The 25,756-nt window shown below is 37.8% G+C and overlaps 4 protein-coding genes across 5 annotated transcripts; 2 read left to right on the top strand and 2 right to left on the bottom strand.

The window, feature by feature from the left end:
• Positions 1-1,299: 1,299 nt before the first annotated feature.
• LOC6033774 (protein Red) lies at positions 1,300-8,754 on the bottom strand. Its single transcript, XM_001844128.2, has 5 exons — positions 7,907-8,754; positions 2,247-2,487; positions 1,984-2,185; positions 1,686-1,892; positions 1,300-1,625 (listed from the first exon to the last, which is right to left on the bottom strand). Exons 1-5 carry the CDS (start codon positions 8,614-8,616, stop codon positions 1,408-1,410), a joined length of 1,578 nt encoding a protein of 525 aa, XP_001844180.1. The 5' UTR covers positions 8,617-8,754; the 3' UTR covers positions 1,300-1,407.
• LOC6033775 (collagenase) lies at positions 6,526-7,535 on the top strand. Its single transcript, XM_001844129.2, has 3 exons — positions 6,526-6,782; positions 6,842-7,101; positions 7,167-7,535. Exons 1-3 carry the CDS (start codon positions 6,571-6,573, stop codon positions 7,460-7,462), a joined length of 768 nt encoding a protein of 255 aa, XP_001844181.2. The 5' UTR covers positions 6,526-6,570; the 3' UTR covers positions 7,463-7,535.
• A 5,407-nt stretch (positions 8,755-14,161) lies between the features above and the next one.
• LOC6033773 (rhomboid-related protein 2) lies at positions 14,162-21,895 on the bottom strand. Of its 2 annotated transcripts, XM_038255272.1 has the most exons (7): positions 21,124-21,249; positions 20,810-21,065; positions 20,679-20,735; positions 15,643-15,751; positions 15,198-15,305; positions 14,917-15,130; positions 14,162-14,861 (listed from the first exon to the last, which is right to left on the bottom strand). In XM_038255272.1, exons 1-7 carry the CDS (start codon positions 21,247-21,249, stop codon positions 14,556-14,558), a joined length of 1,176 nt encoding a protein of 391 aa, XP_038111200.1. In that variant the 3' UTR covers positions 14,162-14,555. The 2 variants fall into 2 exon arrangements, with proteins under 2 accessions (XP_038111200.1, XP_001844179.1); XM_001844127.2 differs by lacking the exon at positions 20,679-20,735 and having other exon boundaries at positions 21,124-21,895.
• Positions 21,896-22,150: 255 nt separating this feature from the next.
• LOC6033772 (Meckel syndrome type 1 protein homolog) lies at positions 22,151-25,357 on the top strand. The gene is made up of 6 exons (XM_038255271.1): positions 22,151-22,279; positions 23,740-24,340; positions 24,406-24,688; positions 24,743-24,806; positions 24,863-25,016; positions 25,070-25,357. The coding sequence occupies exons 1-6, from the start codon at positions 22,206-22,208 to the stop codon at positions 25,301-25,303; spliced, it is 1,410 nt and encodes a 469-aa protein (XP_038111199.1). The 5' UTR covers positions 22,151-22,205; the 3' UTR covers positions 25,304-25,357.
• The last annotated feature ends 399 nt before the right edge of the window (positions 25,358-25,756 follow it).

Genomic DNA, 25,756 nt, shown 5'->3' with positions numbered 1-25,756 from the left:
TCGATATCACCCAACTCTCCGTTTCAAATCACATGCTTTTATTGCCTCACTCTCCAGTTAATGCTACATCTCGTCCGAATCTGGCCGTCTTAGCATAGACGACTGTCCTAAAAGTTAGCTCGTGGTATCTTTTTGCAGATGATCGAGTCGTACGCGACATTGAAATAGTAATGAGAGTTGAGAATAGTGATAGCTTCTCACATTTCAACTTTTTCACCTACTTGTAGATCCGTCATATTACTCCTTCTTTGCACTCTTTAAGTAGCTGTGCTTTGTCCCAGATCATGACTATCAACTGGTGTTGATAGGTCGCCAATGAAGCCGTTCGAGAGATTTGCTAATTTCCTTCGTCCTTTTGCCACAGCGTCAAAGTCTCGTAGGCTTCAAGGGTACCGGTGTAATCAGTGAAGAGTGAATACAATTCTGGATCTCTTGGCTGTTGTTGTTGTCGCTCGTTACAAGTGATCCCAAGCACACGAACTTGCGCACCTTCGCCAGCACATCATCATCCATAGCTAAAGCTGTGCCATTGCTATTCGCGGTCGATTATATCGTAAGCTGCCTTGAAATCGACGAATATGTGATGTGTGGACACGTTGTACTTACGTGTACTCAAACGGCAGTTGATTTTAGAGGATGCATTGATGAGGGTGATGCCACGGTAGTTTCAGCAATCCAGCTTATCGCCTTTTTGTAGATGGGGCATACGTCGTGCCTGTGCCACTCTCAAAGGTTCTACAAGCTGCGGCCCAGACGGCATCCCCGAACTGTCCTGCCGTTTTGCAAATGGTCAACATAAACACTCGCCCTCGCGTACTGCGCAAATTTCTGACTTGCGGCGCATAGCCCTTGCGGGACCGTTTAATCTTCTCGTAGAACTTTTGCGTACCGTTCTGCTGAAACATCTGCTCCATTTCAGCGCGATCTCGATCTTCCAACCAACGTTGCCAGATTATTTTGTGAGAGATCTGTATTTTCTTGAAAAAAATCTTTATTTTATCTGTACCTTGTCGAATTCGAAGCCATAGAAGACATTTTAAAAAATTTAACAACAGATTTAAGCTTTTTAATCATGCTAAAGCATAAATTATTTTCAAAATTGTTGAAACTTTCAAATATAACCATTTAAAAAAAAATCTGTACATACTGATTTTTGGTTTCGGCGCTTGTTTTTATCATGCCACGTTGTCATCGGTTGCGGATTTCTGCTTCACCGCATAAACATATGCCACCGATTTTCTAGATTATAGACGATTATTCAGGAGAAATGTCATTCAACCAGAAAAAAACAGCAAATTAGATTTCAGATTATACTTTTTTGGATTATTCATGTTAAACGTTGAAACACATAATAAGTTGCGGTTATAATTTGTATTATAGCATTTCGAACAAAATCAACGCCAAACCTTACTGTTTGGCCTTCTTAAAGTCAACCTCACTCGAGCCGCCCGCCCCCTCCTTGGCCTTACGTTTGTGAATAATGTTCTGAATCTGCTGCCACTCCCGGTCGAGCTCGGCCTTTTCGTTCTTTTCGGTCTTGTGCTTGCGCGTCTTGCGCCCATCCTGCATCTTCACTCCGTACTGGAAGGCCGCCTTCGGAAGTGCTTCCTTGCTGCTCATGTAATCTATTCGGGAAAGAAAGTGTATTGAATTGATGTTTAAACATTCTTACGAGTCAATCTTACCCGAATACTCCTCCTGTGTGTCGAAATCCCACCGTCCAATTGGGCCCTTCTTGTTGCCCAGATCCATCTTGGTGTAATCTACCTCATCGTCCGAGTCGTCGATAGCATCGTTCATTTCCTGCAAACCTGGATAACATTCGGCGTATCCTTCCGGCTCTGCTGTGAGCTTCGTTATCAGTTGCGCTGATAACTTTGGTGGCGCTGGAACTGTGTAACAAAAAAAAAAAGATCAATAAAGATGATAACTCACTCTTTCTTTCATTCTCTTGTTTCATAACCAAAAACTTCCGTAACTTACTCTGAATGGCACCAATTGCTTCGCGTTCCTCTTGCTCGCTCGGCTTATCAAAGTATCTGTGCTTGTTCTGGCCGTCGTCCGCCTTGGACGAAGAAGCACCCTGATCATAACGACGAGTCGGTTTGTACTCGCCAATGTCTCCGTAGATGGAATCGTCCATGTTTTTATCCTCCGGAAGTTTGAACAGCGGCTTGTCCTTGTCCTAAAGATACAAAAGAGATCATATCATCTGAAGAAAAAGCCATTAATCAGCACAACCCTACCCTGCGCTTGTTCTTCTTGCCGCGGCCACCCTGCCGCAGATAGGACAGAATCTGCGCCAGCTTGTTGATGACGATGTCGTTGGTCGTGAGCGTCTGGGTATCCCCAGCGACCAGCGGAACCTCCGCCTTGGACCGGATCACCGTCGTCGGGATGTCCGTTTCGGCGTTCTCATCCTCCAGCTCGATGTGGTACGCCATCCGGCCGGGGGCGAACATTTCGTTGCGCTCGACATGGCGGGACCTGCAAAGGAGTCACACCTTAGTCACGAGGGAAATTCCAAAGTCGAGGTGTGACGCCAGAGCGCACGGTAATAGTGCTGAGCTCACCCCCTAAAAAGCGGCAGCAGGACCCGATTAAATGATTGATTATCTTGCACAACCAAAACCAATCGCGAACCCCCTCCCACAATCCAATCACAGCACCAGCTGTCCCAGAGATTAGGATTACATTTATGACGGGAAGCCGACTCTTATCGGGATCCAGCTAGCAAACAGGTACCGTAACATGGGGTGTGTGCACGGGCGCAAAGATAGTACAATCATCAATCAATCGTTGTGTTAGGTAATACACACATACTGTTAAAAAGTAAGTGGGTTCGTTCAATTTTCGTAAACATGGAAAACCATGTAACTCAAAGTTGCAGTTCACATTAGCAAATACGACGGTGAATCCCGTAAATTACACCATCCAACACATTTTCTGCACATTCTCAATTAACGGGGAAGCATAAACTAAAACAGTTTTAAACAGTTACACGTTTCGTCTCTCAACGAATCATGTATGTGGTAAACTTCAAGCAATAGGCCTGACCACATTTATGTTTGAAAAGTTAGGCTGGTACAAATTTTATTTAAAGTTTTGTCCCCCCTTCAATGTTGGGCCGAAAAATCAGGGGGCAAAAAAATATTTTTTCAAAAAACTTCAATATTTTTATGAAAATTTAAGTGCAATTAGTTAAAATCAATTTAAAATGAATTCCAATGCGTTTAGAATAATTTTTAGCATTTTTGGGTTGATTTAAAAATGTTTTGATTTTTTGAAAATTTTCGATGTCTACTATCGCTAAAGTTTTTTTTCGCTAAAATTTTTGTTTTCGTCAAATTTTACATTTTTTGAAAACTTTTATTGCAAAACAACTGACCTAGTGTAAAATACATTTTAAAACACTTTTTCCATGCAAATGTTGAAACTATGGCAAGTTATTTTAATATTTTTATATACTCCGGCCAGAGCCGAGGGACAAAAACTTTTAAAAATATTTGCATCGGCCTTATAGGACATTTTCAAAAAAAAAAAAAACCCTAGAACTGTTCTTATCGAATTCCAAATTTACCCAATAGAGAAAGATATGAATGGGTCAAACAAGGCAAGAACTTTAGACCAGTTACAGAAACCCAAAAAAACAGTGAATTGTTTTCCAGATCCTAAAATTAAGAGCGAGTTCTTCACCTATGTGTAACAGGTCGTATCGAGGTGCTCCGATTTGCATGAAACTTTCAGCGTTTGTTTGTCTATCCAGCTTTTTAAGCGAAAATGGCGTTCGAATTGTGAACGCCAGAAATGTCAAAATCACGCAGTGGTACCAACATTACGGTAAAAGTGTGCAATGACATGACAGCCACATTTTTTTCTAATGTTGGTTCTACTGCGCGATTTTGACATTTCGGACGTTCAACATTCGAAAGCCATCTTCGCTTAAAAACCTGGATACATGAGATGAACTCATGCCAAATATGAGCCCTCTACGACAAAGGGAAGTGGGGTAAAACGGGCTTCGAAGTCCTCAAGTCCAAAAAACCTAAAAAATCTAAAAAAATGCTCGCATTTCCGTAAAACTTCATCAATTCCAACTCTCGTAGATGCATATGAAAGGTCTTTTGAAGCACTTCAAAATGGACAATAGACATCCAGGATAGCTTTTACTTTTTTCTTATAGCTTTTGCAAATTACCGTTAAAAATTGATTTTTTTAAAACCTTAATATCTTTTTGCACCAGCCTCCAACACCCATACTCCTTTAGGTCAAAAGATAGGTGATTTCATGGACTATAAACCTACGGTATTAACTTTTTGGCCAATCGCAGTTTTTCTCATAGTTTTTCGATTTTTTATAACAGTTTAAGAGTTTTACGGAAATGCAAGCAATTTTTAACATTTTTTTATGTTTTTTTGACCTTAAACTTCGAAGCCCGTTTTACCCCACTTCCCTTTGTCGTAGAGGGCTCATACTTGGCATGAGTTCATATCATGTATCGAGAAATTAAAAGTGAGAGTGTGTGCAACATGGAGTTAAACTTTCTGTGAAGTTGCTGTGAAGATTACCACGGCACTTTGAAAAGTTTAACTCCATGTTGCACGCACACACTCTCACTTTTAATTTCTCGATAGACAAAAAAAACGCTGAAAGTTTCATCCAAATCGGAGCACCTCGATACGACCTCTAGAACAAACCGAGCAGAATTTACAAATACTGCCTCTTAAGTGTAATTATGAATTCCCATAAAATTGTGGATAAGTTTTGGTGTTCAGAAGAGTTGCTGCGTATGTAAGGAGCAACTTTTGCCTTGGGTTTTAAAAGTAGTTGGGCATGCCAATCCAAACAATTTTGCCGTACACATTAAATTTTATCTCGCAACCTTCTACGACTAATTTTATCCATTTTATCAATATCATAAATTTCCCATATGCATCCATTCCCCCCCCCCCCTTTGTCACGCTTTTATAAAAGGAGAAAAGCTCGGAACTTAACCTCAAATGTAAATAAACCAAATGAACTTTTTAGACAGGTGTCAGGCCGAGACTAAGAATTTTGTTCCGGTTGTTCCGTTTCGCATGGACACATACACGGCCACGGGAATAGAGGAGAAAAGCAACTCGCGACAAAATTTTGAGGCTAGGAATTTTGACAGGTATGGTTTTCATAAAGTATTCGCCTCCTTTTCTCTCCCACAGCAAACTGGGGACAATGTAACTGTCAAACTAGCAAAAATTGTTAAAGTCACTCACAAAATGAACTTTGAGTGATTTGAGTTCATTTCTGACGTCACGATTTTTTCCTCTTATAGAGGAGAAAAGCAACTCGCGACATTTTGACAGGTATATTTTTAAAAAGTATTCGCCTTCTTTTCTCTCCCACAGAAAACTGGGGACAATGTAGCTTTCAAACTAGGCCAAACTAGTTCACCTATAAAAGTGATTTGAGTTCATTCCTGACGTCATGAATTTCTCCTCTACAGGGGAGAGTGACTTTAACATGTTGGCCTAGTTTGACAGCTGCATTGTCCCCAGTTTTCTGTGGGAGAGAAAAGGAGGCGAATACTTTATGAAAATCATACCTGTCAAAATTCCTAGCCTCAAAATTATGTCGCGAGTTGCTTGTTTTACCGCAATTATCCCAAAAAAACTGTTATTACATTTTCTTACTCATTCTATCGCCGTTGCAAATATTTTTCAAAGTTAATGGTTACAAGCGTCACAAGATGTCGCGGTTCATAAAAAAGATGTTTTGAAAGAGTTCGTACCGGCCCTCCACTAGCAGAAATCAAAAATGGACCCCGGATTCGTTATCAGGGACCAACATTACACCTTAGCACAAAGTTTGCGGAAAATGACCCAACAGCTTATCTGGATATATCAATAACATGTTGTTGACCTTGGTATCGACAAGTTTTGATCTTCTCGTGTTGTTGTGAGTTATGGAATAATATCAAAAAAAATTATTTTCGAGTTATTACCAGCAGCTCGGGTAACGGAAGTTAAATTCTGACCCGTTTCAAACCTTCTGGTTCGACGACTGAACATAGACTGCAAAACTGCATCGGCGGTGTTAACCATCAAATTGAGACGATATTGATGACAACGTTAATGTCCCAAAAATAGAATAAAAGTTTGTTTTGCCACCAATAATGGTTCCAGGAATCCAACCCGGTGTTGAACAGTGTAATCCATCTTTGTTGTGCCACCCCCAAAACAATACTGCGCGTTCGAGAAAATACGAAGGATTTCCTGCAACTTGATTCATAAAAAAATGGGCAATCGCAAATCGATGTATTTGCAAATTTAGCAGTTACACAAACGCGTAGTTGTGTATGTACGGCAGACGACATTCCGTATGTACCGACACCGAGAGTTCGATGTAAAGCAATATGTCCCGTAATCTTGATTGCGTGATTTTTTCGGTGGCCGTTTATCGCAAAACAACGTTTGTCTCAGCTTTTCCTGATAACGACTCGGGAATTCGGCCAAAAGTGACGAAGGCCGAGCTATAAAAGTGAACTCCGCACAATCATCGGACATCAGTAGTAATCCAGCAACCGAGAAGACAATGAAGATATTTGCATTGCTCGCAGTTTTGTGCATTGTGGGCGCTCAGGCCGTGCCCGATCGCTCCAGCCGGATCATCAACGGACACAGCGCGCCGCACCAGCCGTACAACGCCTATGTGCTGTACCTGAACAACGCCAACGCCGGATTCTTTGGCGGTGGTTCGCTGATCTCCGACCGTCATGTTGTCACCTCTGCCCAGAACATTCAAGGGTTAGTAGTTTAGCGGAACGGTCGGCTTTAAGATCGGGATTAATTCGAGATTCTTCCAGATTTGTCCGGTGGGACGTTGGACTGGGAAGCAACATCTTCACCCAGCTGACGACGATCAGCTCCAACCAGGCCATCGCTCATCCCAACTTTGCGGCCGCAACCCGCGCCAACGACATCGGTATCATCACCCTGCCGGCGTCCATCGTCTTCACCTCGACCGTGTCTCCGATTGCGCTACCCGCTGCCAACTACCCGGTCACGCTGCCCCTGGAGAACGAGCAAGGCAACGTTGTTGGATTCGGATTCACCACCGGAGCTTGTAAGTGGTTGTTTAGACCACCGTTCAACCTTGCCATTCAACGAATGCTTCCGTAATCTTTCCAGCGACCACTCGTGCCGATTTCGCCCACCGTGCCTTCCAGCGAGTTACGATCAACACCCGCTGTCAGCAGTTCTTCCAGATCACCATCCCGAACCACTTCTGCGCCGAGGATAGCATCGACCGGTCGAACGTTTGCAACGGAGACATCGGAGCTGGCTTCGTGACCAACATCCGGGGCATTCCGACCCTCACTGGAGTGGCCTCGCTGATCACGCACAGCTGCGACTCGCAGAGCCCGACCGGTTTCACCCGTGTCATGACCTACCGAGCATGGATCCAGCAGGTGACCCAGGTTTAAGACTCGACAGATGAATGCATTTGCTAGTGCAAACATTATTTTTTAACCATGAATAAATTGTGATGCCCATGAATCAACTATGTTTTGTTGCGCTGATAAGTTTTCGAAATCGACTAAATATGTGAGCAGATTACGATCAAATGTAATGGGATCGTTCCTATATCCGTGTAACTTTAAGCCATATCAATTGACTGCTGTGTTGATACGGAATTATCAGCTCTTCTACTCCCTTAATGAAATTAAAAAAGTGTTTTTTGTAAGCCTAATCTTCCAAGTCAAGAAGGATTTTTAGTTTACAAGTTTTTCAAGTTAATATACGGATTTTTTAAGTTTAGGTTGCTCTATAAAATCAGATGTCTTCAACATTTGTATTGACATCTCAGATCATTAGGACAAAGTTCTTAGTCAAAACATTTGCAGAAATAAAAAGACATCTTTACAAACCTCTGCATCTCCAACGTGCGAAAGATGTTTTTTCCCATCGCGGTGCGGAACTCGATTTCATCCTTGACCGGTTCCTTCTCGCTGACGGCCGGCTGCTTGGACGCAGTCGCTTGCGGAACCGGCGGAGCTTCCGGCGCCGGCATGTCGACCAGCTTTTCCATCTCATCTTCCTGCTCGTGCTCTTTGGCGACGATTTCGCAGCGAACCTTCTGCAGCAGCGCATAATCGAGACCCTTGACCAAATGGGTGTGCTCCATGTCACCTCCCAAAAACTTGGACTCTTGAATCTGCTGGCGGCGCCGTTCGGCCGCGTCCAGTCCGGATTTGACGTCCGGCGCCACAGCTCGGTAGCCACTGGTCGAGCTGGACGGATCCAGATTCGTGTAGTCGGGATTGGCACCGTCTCGTCGCTCCCGAGCACGGTCGCGGTACTTTTCGGCCAGTTCCTGCAGCTTATTGTCCTCCTGCTTCTTCAATTGGGCGTAAAAGTTTTTCTTCTTCCGGCGGGCTTCGTGCCGCTCCGAAGAGGGTGGCTTCATCACCGAGCTGGAAGTGCTCGATGCTGACGCTTTGGCCATCGCATCGCGAACCGACCCCGCAGCATGAGATCCGCCGGGGGCTCGTGGTGTCATCAGCAGCTTCCGGAAGTCATCGTTTGTCAGCCGCTGCGTTGCCGGGGTTTCCGGCTCATGCATGTCGTCCCCAGGCATGTTGGCTGAACGGTCTAGTTAATTGCACTATTTCTAGCTACGAGAATGATCACTTTTTTGAAAAGTTCACCAAATTAATCAATTTCACATCCAACTTTCAACTTTTTCACATAAACATAAACAAACATCGAATCGATGACAGTTCTGCTCAAAGCAAGTGAAAAACTCCTCCAACTACTACAGCAATGTCGATGCTTTGCAGACCTTCTTGCGTAGAGCAAATGTCTGTACAAACCTGGAGTTTTTTTTTTTTTTTTTTTTGAAGATTTGTAATTTGTAATTTATTGGAAACGATAGCCTGTTAGTTTAACACTTTGTATCAGGTTAAGGAAGGACGTTGTGATGATTACTTTAGATCCAAAAGGTCCAATCGAGAAATTAAAAGTGAGAGTGTGTGCAACATGGAGTTAAACTTTCTATGAAGTTGCTGTGAAGGTTACCATAGCACTTTGAAAAGTTTAACTCCATGTTGCACGCACACACTCTCACTTTTAATTTCTCGATAAACCAAATTTTCAGTTTTTGCTTTTTGGGTGGTCCAGAAATCTATTGTTGAACCTTCAACCATCAGGGTTTTTAGTTCGTTTAGTCGTTTAGTATACTGTGTATACACTATTTAAAAGAAAGTCTAGCCAAATATTAAGCCGAAAGAATTTTCAAAGGATCACAACGTTGTTTTCTTTTAAGAACGGGTTAATAAAAATCGCTGACATAAAATTTTTCAGCACAATCTCGATCTCATCCACGTTCCACGTTGAGTCATATGTGAATGATTCAAAACGAAAAGAAAACAATCGCGAAACCGTTATAGTTTTTGTTCGCATTAAACTTGAATGGAATCTTTGTTGGTGCGAGTGTTTTCGTTCGGTGAACGCCGGATTTTTCTACCAGGAGGTGCATCTGAATTAACATAATAGAAAAATTCCGTTGGTTTATCGCGATTCCCTAAGATACCGCCATTATAGAGAAACATGTCTGAAGCCAATCCTTGATTTCTTAGCAGAGTGCGGACATTTTTCTGTGAATCGGCTAGGGGAAATTCTCGTATGTTTGGCAGGTTAGGCATTCGTTCCTAACTCGATCCAATTTGCTGATTTTCACTATTTAAACAACTAATTTTGCAAAACTTTTGATAGAAACTTGCTTAATCACTTCATATTGAGCTATTTATCACTCGATTTCAGTTGAAAACGCTTTTAACTAGCTTTAATTGAATATCAAAGTTCTGACGTGCCAACATTAGAGGCACGCTGGAATTAAATGCTGTTCTCCTATATCACGCCAGAATGATTGTGTCGGATACAAACAGTAACCAAAGTCACGTACTTGTATTTTGTACACACTTTGTAATGACACATGTAAGAACGCCAAAACACGCGACTTCCAAACGGTTATATGACCTTTTTGCCTTCCTCACCTTACTGAGGAAAGGCTATAAAATCACTCGAAAACTGAACTTCTCAATTAGACCTCCTAGACCCACCTTCATGTATACCTATCGACTCAGAATCGAATTCTGAGCAAATGTCTGTGTGTGTGTGTGTGTGTGTGTGTGTGTGTGTGTGTGTGTGTGTGTGTGTGTGTGTGTGTGTGTGTAGGGATGTGGGTCTGTGCACCAAAAAATATGCACTCGATTATCTCAGCACTGGCTTAACCGATTTGGACCGTTTTAGTCTCATTCGATTCGTCTTGGGGTCCCATAAGTCCCTATTGAAAATTATTAAGTTTAGTAAAGTACTTCAAAAGTTATGCTAAAAAAACGATTTTGACTAAAGTCCGGAAGATTGTAAAAAGGGTTTTTTTTTGTAAGAAACCCCAGCATGTTATACATTTTTAGAAAGGTATTTAAAAGACCTTTCAACGCGACCAATACATTGAAGATCTGACAACCCTATCAAAAGTTATTAGCAATTAAGTGTTATTTATGCACTTTTTGGAAGCCGGATCTCAGATATCACGATGAAAACGTTGTCCGGATCTATTATGCAACCCGTCGTTGAAAAGGTAATCAAAAGACCTTTCCAACGCGTCCAAAACATTGAAGATCTGACAACCCTATCAAAAGTTATAAGCACTTAAGAGTTATTTATACACTTTTTGGAGGCTAGTTCTCAGATATTTAGATGAAAACGTATTCCAAATATATCATGCGACCTATCTTTGGATAGGTAATTTAAAGACCTTCCCACGAGCGTGTCTATTTTGGATAGCATTACCCTTTGAATGAGAGGAAGGCACCAACCACCTAAGGGTGGATTAAGTAACGTTTTTTAAAAAAAGATCGCTAGATATCCTATTTGGAGTTTTTTTTTTGAAAACGCCTTGAGTCAGGGGTATTAAAAAACACCCAAAAAGCAAAAACTTAAAATTTGGTTTATTGGACCCAGCGCCGTACCTAGGGGTTGGCGCAGTTGGCGACCGCCAAGGGCGCCAGCCCTTGGGGGGCGCCGAAAACGATGATTGTACAAATTTGTCATGTTATTATAAAATCCTAGAAAGGTATTCAGAACAAAAGGGGCGCCAAATTTTAAAGTAGGACTACAAAATAACTCGATAATCTTGGTCGGAATATTACAAATATTACTTATAACACTTGGGGCGCCAAAATCAACTATTTCAATAATTGTACCAGAATTAAATTTAAAATTAAATTCTCTCAATTCATTTATCAAAGGGGGCGCTCAAGTGGCAAAAATTTCAGGGTTTTATAAGAATTCTTTGAAATAGCTAGAGATTTTATATTCCAACTACAGTATATAAAATTCAATTTAATTTCACCATTTTTTCCAGCATCAGGAACCATCAAGCTTTTTTGTGTTTTGAAGTATTTTTTATATAATCAGCTATTTATTTGAAATTTACACATTTCTATTGAAAATCTGAAATAAAAAGAATAAGATATTTCAAGTTTAAAGAAAATGGCATTTGAGATATTTTTAATGCAAACTTGTGCGTTGAGATTGGCCTACGTTTTCGAAATACTGAAGTGTTTAAATTGAATATTTCTAACACAAAAAATGCTTTGACTTTTGTTAACTTTCTAGCAAAATATTTTTTTTTTTTCAACATAAAAATGTTGGTTTTTTAAGAGCACATAAATTGCTCTAAATATATTATATTCTGCTGCTTGTTTTCAAATGCTTGTAGCAAGAGTGAAAAAGTAAAATTTGGGTGTCTTCGACAAAGTTGCATAGATTGGCATGCCCACCAATTTTTTAGTCGTAAAAGTAAAATATTATACAATTTCTTGTATAATTTTGATTTGCAGAAACACCATTATCGCGGACCCATTAGAATTTAAACCAAAGCAAAATTCCAACTCCAAAAACAGCAATATTTTTTGGGAAAACACAAAGTTCCACTTAATTTTGCTTCTAGGGTCAATAATTTGAAGAATGTTAGTAATATTTTCCTTGAAAATTTTTGTTTTGTTATGTTTTAATGGAATGGATAAAGTTGCTTATCTTTCACATACATTTTTTTTATTTCATGGATTCCATGTGTTGGGCTATCCAGTGTAATTTCGCCTAAGTTTTCCCATTTACACAAACGGTTCTAAAAGCTTTGTGTGTAGAGGGTGACTATTCTCGAGATTTTTAATTTCCCGGGAATCGAGAGTTGAATTTGGAAATTTCCCGGGAATTCCCGGGACCTGGTAGTGTTTATAACTATGCCAATAGTGCCAGTAATGTATAAAGAAAAGTTATAAATGTGTTTCTTTTCAATGAATTCAGTTACGATTTATTCATGCTTATTTAATGAAACGTTAATTAGTAGTCTCATTATTTTAGGGAACTATGATCTACTTCTTGATTTTTTTCTGAATCTGCAATACAACTTGTTGTGAAATAACAAAATAGCTAATATATAATTTCCCAGCATCGGGATTTTTACAATATAATAAATAGCGACTCAAAACAACAATTTTAATATTTTTTTTTCTTTTTTAAAACTGTAAATATGCATTGAAGAAATAGTGATCCGGAAAACCCGAATGTTCACATTTGGCGGACTTTACAAAGATTTCCAGAGTTTTTTTTTCTTAGATATAATTTAATATTGAGGTTTAAGCGAAACACAAAATTACTCCATGACATCAAAAAAGGAAATTACCTTGATACAGCGAAATTAAAATAATAAGAATAAAAAAAATGGATTATAAAAATTGCTATGCTTGAAAGAGGATATGAAAATTATACTCTTAGAAATAATAAACAAAAATATAAAAAAAATTAGACTTTCTTCTTGTGGCTAACTGCTAAGTATGCTTTAAGGGTAATTTTGGGGTCCACATTATTTTAAGTTTTCCCAATTATAGTTATTGGAATTTTAAATAAGTTAAAATTTACACTTTCTGAATTAGAAGATAAGAGAAGCATTGGTTCATTCGAACTTGAACATCTTACATTGAACACCCAATGTTCTAAACAATTCCGAATTTTCATTTTTTTTATTTGTTTATATAATTTTGCTTCGACCAAATTTCCCGGGAATCGAGAGGTCCTAAAATGGTCGATTTCCCTGGAATTCCCGCTCATCACCCTCTATTTGAGTGTAATGGTTTTTATACAAAATTTTAAGAAACTTTAGATGTCGAAAAATAAACACAAAAAATTTCAATGTGTTAAAAAGGTAAAAACTAATTGCCTTTGTTTGAAGCTATGAATTTTCAAAAAACAAATTTTAGGAATTTTATATCAATCAAAAAACACAGTCACAGAGAAGAGAAATATTGTTTTCAAAAATAAATTTAAAAAAAAAAATAGTTTCAAAAGGAATCCATCAAAAAACAAGTTTGAAAAGGAGTCCATTTTCTAATCAGTTAAACTATTTTTTCAGGGATGCAGGAAAATGCTGATACAATGAAATTTAAGCTAGGTCAGATCAAATTCTGTTTAAAACGATAAAACAACACTCTGCTTTTTTCAGTCAACATTAATCCTAAAGCACCTTTTCGTTACAACCTATCTGTATTGGAAAGATATAAATCGATTGAAATGGTTTAAAAATAATAAAACATTAATTTGAATATTCTTCAAAGAATTAAATTGTGGTTGGATTTTTTAGCTGTTATATTTATTCAATCAATTACCATTATATTATTAAAACTCTTTGAAGCAATCGCTGGAAATTTAAGTAAACCTATCAAAATGATGAAAAATTTGGAGGGGCGCCAAATTGATGCTTCGCCAAGGGCGCCGTGGACCCTAGGTACGGCTCTGATTGGACCTTTTCAAAAAAAAAAACTCCAGAAACGATTTTGAACCAAACTGCATCAAAACTCCAAAATGATTAAAATGCATATGGGAAATTTATGCCAACAGTTTTTAATTTCCTTCGCGAGTGCTGGAATAACTCACTAGAAAATTTTAGAATATCTTCAAAAAGTAAAACTCTGGTCAAAAAGATAGTAGGTATGTACACGTATGAAACATACAATTTTCATTGGTTGTGGTAGAGATTGTATTTTTGATTGATAAAAAAATCAAAGGAACACCATAACGATAGCAGATTGGGGCGTCATAATTGGTAAGTAAACTAAGTATTTTGTTTATAATGTTTATTGAAATGCTTTTGAAATCTATACTTAACTGATTCCTTAGAAAATAATGAAACACCTCTTCACTTTTGGTCTTCATAATTTATAAGTTTTGCGATAGACAGCGTTTTGTTTTCAGATTATAAATATGTTTTCTCTCAGTCACAATTATTGAAGTTTATTCTAAGTAGATTTTTATAAAAAGTAGCAACGCTCAATACTTGAAGTATGTGTCTTACAGTGATAAAAGTAATGTTCAAGCTTAAAATTATGGACATAAAGGCACTTGAACTGTTACAGTAGTGTATAAAAGTGCCACCTAAATTACCTTTGCATAAACTTTTGTACGCTCCTAGCCCTATCTATTGTGCCAGCAATTTGTAGATCATATCTAACGCTCTTAAGCAAAAACGGGATAAAAGTGATCGGGATTGAAGATGTGGTACAGCACGCCTGCGCCCATGAGCATAAAGTAGATTGTCACCGCACACCACCACAGGTATCTCTCCCAACGGTTAACCTTCAGGTTCCGAAGCACTCCGATGCCAACCAAAAATCCGGCCAACGCTCCGCTGGCATGCGCGATGTAGCCGACCTTATCGAACGGATCGTAAATGCTGTTGTAGATCGAAACGCTCAGATCCGTTACGCAAAACACGAGAAACACAAACAGCTGCACGATGGCGTACTCCATTTGGCCCCAGTTCTGGAATGATTTGATTTCTTATTTTGGAGAATAACAAAACATTTGAAATACTCACCATAATAATTGTGGCTATGTGGGCAGTTATGAGGGCGTAAACTCCACCGGAAGCACCGGCCAGAAATACTCTCGGCGAGAAGATGGACGTTCCCATAGAGCCGGCAAGCACTCCCGCCAGATAGACTAAGGCCACGCGCCACCAACAGTGGACGAGCTCGAGGGCAACTCCGAGGAATATCTGCACCAGTAAATTCATTACTATGTGCATGAAACTAGAAAAAAAAGGTTTAAGTAAACATATTAAATTTACGTTAAAATAGGAATTCGTTAAATATTTACCCAATGTGGACAAACATGTAAGTCACAAATCGCCAAGCTTGCTCTCGGAGCTGTGGGCTATAGATGAAGAGAGTCGCCATCGGTCCGGAGGTGCTGGTTCCTTGTTGGCTGCAGATTATGAAGAAATCATCAGTCAATACTTTTAGCAAAACAATGCCAAAGGGCCGTTGTGGGTTTGTAAACAAAGAGTGTATCCCTTTCATGCCAGATGTAAACATCCTCTAGCGTGAGCAGGATACACTCTTTGTTTACAAACCCACAACGGCCCTTTGGCATTGTTTTGCTTGACTTCCATAACGACTAAACATGTTACAGCAAACTAAAAATCTATTTAATTTTTTTTTGTTTGAACTAAATTATAGAATGAAAACTATTTAAATACAAACATTCTGGGATAAACCACTATTGAACTTAAACCACACGAAATTTCTATTAAAATACTTACTTGTTAGTTTCGATGATATCGATCACGAAGAAAATAATCTCCACTATCGAGAACACTATCATGGTCAATGGGGGAGGCCAAAATGTCATGCTACGTTCGTACTCGCCATCTGAAAGAAGATAATTTGGATTACATTATTTGAATGTCTGTCAATGCAACTGAGTGTAACTTATATGTTTGATGGATTATTTTCCAATGATAATGAGTCCAAAGCATAACAAAATTATGTTAAAACATATAGAAAAAATGTAAATTTTGAAGGTGTGAAATTTTAGAAGGAATGAATGAGTGTATCTTGTACGATGTGATATTACCATAATTACCTCATTGTCATCAGATAGAAAATGGAAAAAATAAACTTTTTGCTGGAAAATACAAAAATTGTCGTACATAAAATACGTTCTAATTCTCAGATGTAATAAAACCAATTTTTACTGTGTAATTAATTATAAAAATATTAGGGCGTCCAATTTTCCCGGGTTTTGAATTCCCCGGGAAACGGGAAAAATATTTTTAAAATCCCGGGATCCCGGGAAATTTTTATATCTGTAATTAAATCTATGTTTTCATTATATTTGTTATGTTTTCAAGTTTAAAATCATAGAAAAAGCTTAATAATATTAAATGGTAATAATCTACATTTAATCTAAACAATGACGATAGTTTTTAAATAGCCTATAAGAAATTAAAAATTGATAAAAATCAATTGTGTTCTTTGTGGTGTTTGGATTTTAAATCAAGTGCAATTTTCAATTCCAATTTCAATAACTTTTTTTTGATTTGCGGTTAAAATTACATAAGTCTTTATTAAAATATTTCCTAATATTTTTTTTTATATGACATGAGTAAAACAGCTTTAAAAGATTCTTTTATATGTTTTAAAAAACAAAAAACGACAACAAATAAAATTATACCAGTCAATGTTAAATTTTTGAATAGTTTTGAATTCATTGTTTTATATCAAACATATTTAACAAATTAACTTCAAGTTACAACCGTCAACCGGAGGAAAATTAGGTCTAAAGTATTAATAGGTACAGGAGATTTTAGAGCAATACATTTAGAAATCGGTGTACTAATTGTTTTGTTCTGTTCCTGTTTTAACCAAAGTCATCCCAAATGTTTTTCTTTGCTTAAAGTTGCCCGATCCCTCTTCGATTTTCGTGAAACTTTGTTCTAAGGGGCAATTTTGGTCGATATCTTTCGATGTCTTGTGACGGTGGGGCGGTAGGGGTTTAAATTTCGAAAAACTGGTCAAAAATGGTCAAAATCATAACTTCTTCAAAAAAACTTTTTTGGAATATTCTGATAACTCGTGAAGAATAAATGCAAACCCCTTATGTCTATAAATCAACATTTTTGTTGTTGTCTGCTCTACAACTTTGTAGAACATTGTTACACTCTAAAATGTAACCCTGCAAAGTTAGAAAAAACACGTAATTTTAAAATGAAAATTTTTGTTCTAAATGAAAAAATGACCCTTCTGGGTTATTTCAGATTCGAAAAATACATTAAATTTCCCATAAAATGACATGTCTCGCGATTTTTGACAATTGAGTAACGGGAAATTGCAGCGATTTTAAAACTATTTTTAAAGTTGTTTTGATGAAAAATACGTTTTTTCGGAATTTTGAGTACGCCATCAAACCGGGCGTCGTATTTTATACAAAAGTCCCCTTGACACCAAATTTTTATCTCTTCACGGTTGCGAGCTACAAATCACTGAAAAACGTGTCTTAGTAAAAAACCAAAAAAAAAAGGAAAGGGGTCGTACCGCCCCACCGACACGAGATATCGAAAAATGGACTTCGGATTCGTGATCAGGGACCAAAATTACCCCTTAGGGCAAAGTTTCACGAAATTCGAAGAGGGGTCGGGGCAACTGCTGTGTTACTTGGCGGAGAATGACCCATTTAAAAAATAAAAGAGAATAACATTAAAGCGCTAGGCATTTTGTGGACCTGGTAACTAAAATTATAAGAAAATAAATGCTGATATTTGCCGAATACAAATTTAAATTAATTTTATCGATTAGGGTAGAGTAGTCATCAATGAGACACGGGGAACAAAGATAAAATGGCTCTCACAAGACGTAGTTTCAATCAATCAGGCTCATATTTGGGGGAAAGGTGTGTCTACTAGATACACGTCTGCCCTAATTGTGGCTTTGGTTATGGATGCTCCCTTGTAAAGTTATTCATACATGTTTGATTCTGGGGTGTAAAAGTAAATTATGACTAAAAATTACTTTTCGCTCATAGGCTGCCATTAACACAAAAACTAATATTTCTCCAAATTTCTTTTGTCATTTTACAGGGCATGAGTTGGGCTACAATGTCCTTTTATTGGGTTTGACCAACATTTAGAATATACCCAGAATCCAGGGCTGTCTCATTGTTCCCCACTCTCTTCTACCCATGAGTAACAATGAGACACTCTGATTTTTCTTGATTAAACTTTTCAAAATTTGTAGAAATCTTTCAAAACATGAATTGGAAGTGAATTTTGGCATATTTATTGAGTTTGAACTTCATTTAACCAAAAATATAAAGTTTTATGATAAAATATATGGATTTAAACACTTTTTAGTATAACTTTTGTAAATTGAAGTTTCATGTTGACAAAATTGCTTGAAAATATTCAAAGCAAGTCACCTGCAATGGAACAATATAAAAGCATGATGTTTTACTAGAAAAGTATTGATTTTTGTAGAGTGTCTCATTGTTCCCCAGCTGTCTCATTGTTCCTGCCAAGTGCGTTTACAATGAGACAGTTGAATAACCTTGACTGTAGACGTCAGATCGATCTCATATTTTGGATAATGTTAGAACAAACTAAAAGAAAGAAAATGCAACAAAAAGCTCATTAAAACATGCTGATGAAAAAATTTGAAAAATCTTTGAAAGTTGAAAACCAAAAGTGTCTCATTGATGACTACCTTACCCTTCTTAGTATTCAACTGTTCTTATATGTTATTGCTTCTTATCGATTGCTTAGTATTCTGATATTTCCACAACATAATCTGAATTTCTAGAACAAAATATGATTATTTTTTTCAATTTTGGAAATTCCCGGGACAAATTATGAAAAATCCCGGGATTCGGGAATTCGCGGTTTTGGAAAATCCCGGGATTTTTGTCCCGGGAATTCCCGGGATGGACGCTACTAATTATTGTAGCTTATTCTGAAAGAAATCTTTAAAAGTTAGGGAAAATATATTAATGAGTCATTTCGCGCCAACTGGCACACCACTCGAAATGGACTTTCTCTGGTCAAGCTCAAATTTGGTGGAGCTGTTAATACTACTAGGGCCGACTGGTTTTTATCAAAACCAAACTTGATTATCCGAAATCCTCGAAAAAAAAACCATTTTAAAAATGTGACTTTGGCCGTTGCAAATATTTTTTTTTGAAGATTTTGTCCCTTGGCTGAAAAAAATAAATCTAAAATTAAAGTTTCAAAAAATTTACCTATTTTTTGAAAAACAAATATAAAAATGTTTGCGAAAAAATCATTTTGCGGCACTGCCATCTAAAATTCCCAAAAATTTACTGGTTTTTATCAAAACCAAACTTGATTATCCGAAATCCTAAAAAAAAACATTTTAAAAATGCGACTTAGGCCGTTGCAAATATTTTTTTTGAAGATTTTGTCCCTTGGCTGAAAAAAATAAATCTAAAATTAAAGTTTAAAAAAATTTACCTATTTTTTGAAAAACAAATATAAAAATGTTTGCGAAAAAATCATTTTACGGCACTGCCATCTAAAATTCCCAAAAAATTAAATAATTTTTAAGTGGTACTTTATTTGGGGAAAACGTTTTTTATATTAGGCTGGTACAAATATTTTTAAAAGTTTTTGTCACCCCCCCCCCCCTTTTCGAAATTGGCCCGAAAACTCAGGGGGCAAAAAAAATATTTTTACAATAAACTTCAAAATTTCAATGAAAATTCAAGTGCAACCAGCTGAAATCAAATTAAAATACATTCTCCTGCGTTTAAAATCATTTTAGCATGTTTGGGTTTGTTAAAAAATCTTAAGATTTTTTGAAAATTTTCGATGCAAAATCTTTTTTTTCGATACAATTTTTGTTTTTGTCAGATCTTAGATTTTTTTAAAACTAATGATTGCAAAACAACTGAACTAGTGTAAAATGCATTTTAAAACACTTTTTTCATTGAAATGTGAAGACTATGGCTTGTTATTTAAATTTTTATATTTTTTTATTTTTTTGCCCCCTTGACCTTGGCCAGGGCCGAGGGACAAAAACTTTTTTAAATATTTGCATCGGCCTTACAAGATTTCAATAACAATTAAACTCTCTATTTTCTCAAGCTTTGATTGATAGCCAATAAATTTTATAATTGAATCATATTTGTAACAAGGATTTTTTCGGTTCATATCTATCTAAGAAACTAGTGACATTGATTATAAATTTCCTCTGAAATGAGGTTTTTAGCTTTTAAGCAATCTGTATCTATTTGAAAACTTTTGATTTAATTGTATAGAACAGCGATTCTCAACGGGGGTACCGGGCCTACTTGATTTACATGGCAGGGGGTACCGGCCTAGAAGAAGGTTGAGAATCGCTGGTATAGAAAATAAATGCACAATGCTCTGAATTCATAACGAGTAAATTCCAGCGGCAATCATAAAACCACCATAAAATTGTTCACCAGGTGCCAACTTGTTGCAACCTCTATTACAAGATGATGTCACTTGTTCAGAGTCGCCGTGTGATTCACGCTTCCCAATGTCTAAACTGATAATACTGTCTCAAATGAAATACCATCGCTAAGATTGCGCTATTCAAAGCATTCGCACATTTCGCAACGAACCAAATCGTGTTCTAGACAAGAAAATGGTACCGTTTCTTATCAAGCCCCAAGTTAATTGATAAGCCATATTCGTGATATAACGCGTAAAGGTCAGTGTTCAAAAGAAAGGTTCAGATAATGATTCGGCAAGCAAAAATGTGTACAGCAGTTAGATAATGAAGTTTGGTGGGAGCACGAGACGTTTCTAAATCTACCAACCTCGTTCGGAAATTACAGTTCCAGTGGAAAACTGTCGCTGGAACATCGAAGCCGAGCCTTTGGTTGCATTTGTTGGGAGAAATTTAGTTAGCACGTTCTAGATTTCTACATTCTGGGAAGTAGGCACATACCTGGTTCATCGGCTGCGACCGGATTCCGGCTGGGCACCACAAGTCGACAATACCGAACGCACATATCCCGGAAGAGATAGTTGTGCTCGCGGGACATTTGATAAAATTCTTCAAAGTCAAGATATCCATCGTTGTTATGGTCTGCAGCCTTCATCAGCTTTTTCGCGAACCCTTTGGGCAGATCCGGGCATCGTCGGCTGTTGATCATCCGCTTGAGCTCTTGAACCGATAAGTTGCCGGTGTGATCCCGGTCATACTGGAATAGAACGGTTATTTATTGGTTGATGATGGATTGGATGACGCGTTTGAAATACCTTATCGAAAATGTCCCTGATGCGTTGCCGTTCGTCGAGTTCCTCCCGGGTGGTCATTCGCTGGAGGGGAATGATTTCGTGGGGAGGAAGCTGAACCTGTTGCTGGTTGTTCAAGTATGCCGCCATGGCGAGGCAATGCTCTCAACTTCTTGGAAGTTACGTATCGATAAGATATTAGTCGCTTATCGCTTAGATAGCTCGTTCTGTTTAAATTACACACTAAAAAGGCACTATTCTGCAGATTTTTAAACTTTCTCTTTATGCCATCACTCGGCAGCTCTGACCCACTTTTCACACTTTACAGTAATGTTAAAAGGCAATATCGCACACAGATCAGAAAGAAACAAAAAATCACGGACAGATCCAAGAATCGACCGTCCCCGGCTAGGCTCAAATGATTAGTGACTCATTATCAGTATCACACCCGTCTACAGGCAGCCAGTTCCAATTATTTTTTTCGCTGTTGTGTATCTCTTTGATCAATTCACATTCACGACAAACGCGATTTGTATGTGTACACACGGATAAACGGAACGTCACCAAAAACAAACGTTGTTCCAAACGGGGATTCAAATGTGAAAGAAAGCCATCCACAAAATCGTCTTTATTACGATACTCCCATCTTCAAAACATTAAATTACATGAATAACATTATTTTTTCATGCAACTCTCTAAATCCTTTCATTAACAATTCAGGAATGACAATTCCAAATTATCCTCACTCAACAGAAATCCCACCCAATCCCAGCAAAACTACTCACTCGAGTGCCGTGCGCTCTATGCGCTCTCATTCATGAATCCTGGCCGCAAAGCAAAATAAGAGCCATCCGCTCGTAGTAGTGTGTAAAAAGTGTACACATTCCGCTTTGCCCGATTCAACAATGTAAACAATTTATAACGGTATTTGTGAGGCAACTCGTGAGCCGCCGCCACCGCTCTGTGCCTTTCTGGAAATGTTTCAATGGTTTGTGAAAGCTTTCGTTGCGAAACGAACGGGTTGCCATGGTTGCCGGGTGCGGAAACAAATGGTGGTGGAATAGGAAGTTGATGTTTGGAAAATGTCAGTAAAGTGAAGAAATATCATGTTTTCCACTCAAAAAAGTTTTAAAACGGGAGTTTACAGATCGAATGGGGCTGTTGCAAACTGGAAGTTTAGGTAAAAAGTGGAATTAATAAAAAAGCCACGATAAATTAGTCCCAACAAAATTAAAAGGTGATAAAATGTAACTCTCTATGTCGTCAGTTGTGTGCTATCTTGCGACAACGACCATTTAGTACTTTTCGAGAAAATCGGTTTTTAAAGTTTGTTGGTAAATAATTTCAAAACTATGAATGATAGAGCCAAACTTTTTGAAGCAATCGGTTCGTATACTATCGCTTAACAATTGCTCCAAGTTTCAACTAATTTGGTTACACCAGTTAAGAGATACAGTAAATAATGTAAACAAAAATCTGAAAAGCACGTGTGCTATTCTGTCCATGTTCGCATAAATGTACCATACGCAAAAACAGAAAGCTGAGAAAAACGCATGGCAAGTTTGTCCCACACATAAGGCTACGTGTTGGATGCCCGCAAAAAATAGATTCTTCCAGTTTTGTGGAACTATTGGTTGCACATTAGCCGAACATGTCTTTACATTTATTCTGGATGAGGTTTTTTTTTGTCAAAAACATAAAATATTGCTTTATTTCAAAAACAAAAAAATGATTTTTTCTCGGAAAAATGATTGTAAAAAACTAGTTTATTACATAATATATAAAAAATAAACAGGTAGAACAACTATGCTTTTCTAGGCAGCCCAGGCTTCTGAAATTAAATAATTTTAAAATCAGGTTTTTAAAATAATATAAACAGGCTAATCAAAAAATAATCACACCGTCTCTTCAGACTGAATGAGGGAATCATTCGTAAAACAGAAGTAGGGGAAATATAACCATTTGAATCACTCTAAGCCGTTTGACCTCATCACTTTTGCAGTTTTCCGCTACAAAATCAACATTTTTAAGTACATAAACAATGGAGAGTTGCTTGCTTACTTTTATTTGAGCTATTTGTTACATTGGAACAGTCAACAGCACTTTATGAAAGCTGTAATTCATGATCAAAGTGATAATTGAAATATGCTGAGATTTCCCCTATCATTTAAATAAAAAAATAGAGCAAAGAGGCACTTCCATCCGAGCCGAACTGATTCCGTTAGATCGTGGTAGATTTTCTTGAAATAAGTCGTTGGCGTCGAACTGTCAAAACTTGATCGCAGTAAATACTTTTTTACCACGGTTTTTTGTTTGATCAATGTGGTGAATTAATTGGTAGATTTTCGACAGTTTGCTGCTAGCGAATTATCCAAAAAAATTACCACGGTCTAACAAACAGCTCCGGTTTTATGAGAACTTTCTGTTGCAACAACTATGCAATTTATTACGTTACAGAACATATTGTATACCTATCGAAAAAAATCCATTTAATTCATCGTTAAATCCACAAATATTTGATAAATACTTTTCGTTTAAATCATTCTTGACCATTTTATTCACTCCATTTCCATTTTGAAAGGCTTAATAAACCCGTTTTGATACATGTGATTATTTATACCGTAACTATTAATTTTACAGAATTTCACTCAAAAAGATCCATTCACTTATCGAAATACCACGATTTGATCAAACACTTGAGCCCAACATCCTTGAAGAACAAACCGAAAATGAGGAAGTGCAGTTGAACATAAGCTGGCAGGAAAAGGTGTTTAGCCAGTACGAGATTGACTATTATGGTGTGAAAAATAACTGTATCACGGATCTGCAGAAGAACTATCACCATATTATTAAATCAACGGGACTCTCTGAGCAGAGAAAAAATGATAAAATTTTCACGTACACAACCGCCGATAACTACTCACCGGATGAGGAAATCTTCGATATGGCCAAACAGGCAACCAGGCAAAGGATCGATCAGGATGAAAACGCTTTCGAAAGCATGTACATTATGGCTGACCTGGATTCGGAAGTATTACTGTTTTCTTTGAGATGGGACCCAACGGAAAAGTTGCTGCTCATTTATCCGGATTTTAACTGTATGAAAATTAATCCTTACTACAAAGAAATTCAAGGGGACAGTCGTCAGATGTATCACTTTGGCATAAAAAATCTTAGTCGAAAAGGGCAATTCACCGGATCCAAAGAAACTGTTCAAATTCAGGACAATCTGATCAATAAAGTAGGGGACATTTCAAAGTTTCAGCTGGTCTGAAGTTTAACGTTATCGTTTTTTTTTTATTTTAGCTTATGCGCTTAACTCTTCGGGAGGAACTGTCCAAGGATCACTTTTCGTATCCCAACAATCATCAGCTGCACTTTTTAGTTCTTTTGGAGATCAAATCTGGGGTAGGATTTTCCTACGATCATACCCACGTTCGGTTTAAGGTTAATCTACCGATCGAAGCGAAAATAACTGACGGATTCATCGACGGGTCGACGCACAGCAGCAAGCAAACCAACGGAACCTGGCAGTACGCACATTGTCACGAAATTTGCTTTGAAATTCCGGAAAATCATGATATTGATGGTGAGACTAACAATCGTAAATTACGAATATATTGATAGTCTTGTCAATTTTCAGAAAATGTCAGAGTATATTTTGAAGTTATTTCAATTGATAGTTGGAAACGGGAACGTTTGCTTGGGTATTTAAACAAAATCAGTTTCCCTAAATTTATTTTTAACAAGGATATTATTTTAGAAACGCTTGTCTTGACATTAAACTGATGTCACAAGTTGTAGAAACAACGCTAACATGCCTCAAAATCGCCAACAATAACAACTTTTACGACAAACTGGAGGCATTTCTTGTTGGTGGCAGGAGAGAAATCAATCTGGAGGAATTCTTTGGCTCGGTAAGGCAAAGAACACAAAAAGCGAATCCATAAAAAATCATTCAAAATTACAGAAGGAAAACAGTCTTCTCAACCGTTACGGAAGCAGCACGGAGCGGTCCGGTGAGCTGGACATCAAATGCCAAGTTGTGCAGCAACATCGGCCACAAATCATCCAGCTGGCGGGTGGTCCCAATGCGAAAAAGCACGGCAAGTTCCGAGCGAACGTTATAACCATTGAGGAGCTGCTTTCGTCGTATCAACGAGCCCGAGAACGGCTGGAAGATATTGTCAATTTAAAGTACTAGCAATGTGATACGTATAAACAAACAAATAAACATTAGATTTCTTCATGAACATAGGATTTTATAGATTTTTGCGTAGAAGTGTCCCCATTTAACATTTCCTCATGAAATGCAATATTCACATTAAATCTTCGGTATATATCAATGGCACTGTCCAGAAAAAAATGTAAAATTTAATTTTCATTAATCTATTAATCCATTTCATAAGAAGAAGCGAATAAAAAACCGGTTGCTACACGCAAAACAAGTCCGTTGAAAGGTAGATGGAGAGCATGAAGTGTGTGAAATGCGGTGATAACCGCACTGCTAATTGCCGCGGTTGCGAAGGAGCAATTCTCTACGAAATCGGTCTTTTTTCTTCAATTTTAATTTTTGTATTTTTTAATCCGACTGAAACTTTTTTGGTGCCTTCGGTATGCCCAAAGAAGCCATTTTGCATCATTAGTTTGTCCATAT

This window comes from Culex quinquefasciatus, chromosome 2, assembly GCF_015732765.1.
Source record: "Culex quinquefasciatus strain JHB chromosome 2, VPISU_Cqui_1.0_pri_paternal, whole genome shotgun sequence".
Classification (NCBI taxonomy): domain Eukaryota; kingdom Metazoa; phylum Arthropoda; class Insecta; order Diptera; family Culicidae; genus Culex; species Culex quinquefasciatus.
Note: the sequence above shows the minus strand (reverse complement) of the source record. Positions and strands in the feature narration are given on the sequence as shown.

What these genes read in the sequence shown, in the direction of transcription:
- LOC6033775 (XM_001844129.2), top strand. Translation starts at nt 6,571, where the DNA reads ATGAAGATATTTGCATTGCTCGCAGTTTTGTGCATTGTGGGCGCTCAG. An exon ending in TCTGCCCAGAACATTCAAGG is followed by an intron (nt 6,783 to 6,841) that starts GTTAGTAGTTTA and finishes AGATTCTTCCAG; the next exon opens with ATTTGTCCGGTGGGACGTTG. An exon ending in CGGATTCACCACCGGAGCTT is followed by an intron (nt 7,102 to 7,166) that starts GTAAGTGGTTGT and finishes TAATCTTTCCAG; the next exon opens with CGACCACTCGTGCCGATTTC.
- LOC6033773 (XM_038255272.1), bottom strand. Translation starts at nt 21,249, where the DNA reads ATGGCGGCATACTTGAACAACCAGCAACAGGTTCAGCTTCCTCCCCAC. An exon ending in GATATCATCGAAACTAACAA is followed by an intron (nt 15,306 to 15,642) that starts GTAAGTATTTTA and finishes CATAATCTGCAG; the next exon opens with CCAACAAGGAACCAGCACCT. An exon ending in ACATAGCCACAATTATTATG is followed by an intron (nt 14,862 to 14,916) that starts GTGAGTATTTCA and finishes AAATCATTCCAG; the next exon opens with AACTGGGGCCAAATGGAGTA.
- LOC6033774 (XM_001844128.2), bottom strand. Translation starts at nt 8,616, where the DNA reads ATGCCTGGGGACGACATGCATGAGCCGGAAACCCCGGCAACGCAGCGG. An exon ending in CGCACGTTGGAGATGCAGAG is followed by an intron (nt 2,488 to 7,906) that starts GTTTGTAAAGAT and finishes ACTCCTTTGCAG; the next exon opens with GTCCCGCCATGTCGAGCGCA. An exon ending in AGCAATTGGTGCCATTCAGA is followed by an intron (nt 1,893 to 1,983) that starts GTAAGTTACGGA and finishes TTTGTTACACAG; the next exon opens with TTCCAGCGCCACCAAAGTTA.
- LOC6033772 (XM_038255271.1), top strand. Translation starts at nt 22,206, where the DNA reads ATGTTTTCCACTCAAAAAAGTTTTAAAACGGGAGTTTACAGATCGAAT. An exon ending in GTTGCAAACTGGAAGTTTAG is followed by an intron (nt 22,280 to 23,739) that starts GTAAAAAGTGGA and finishes TTAATTTTACAG; the next exon opens with AATTTCACTCAAAAAGATCC. An exon ending in AAACGGGAACGTTTGCTTGG is followed by an intron (nt 24,807 to 24,862) that starts GTATTTAAACAA and finishes ATATTATTTTAG; the next exon opens with AAACGCTTGTCTTGACATTA.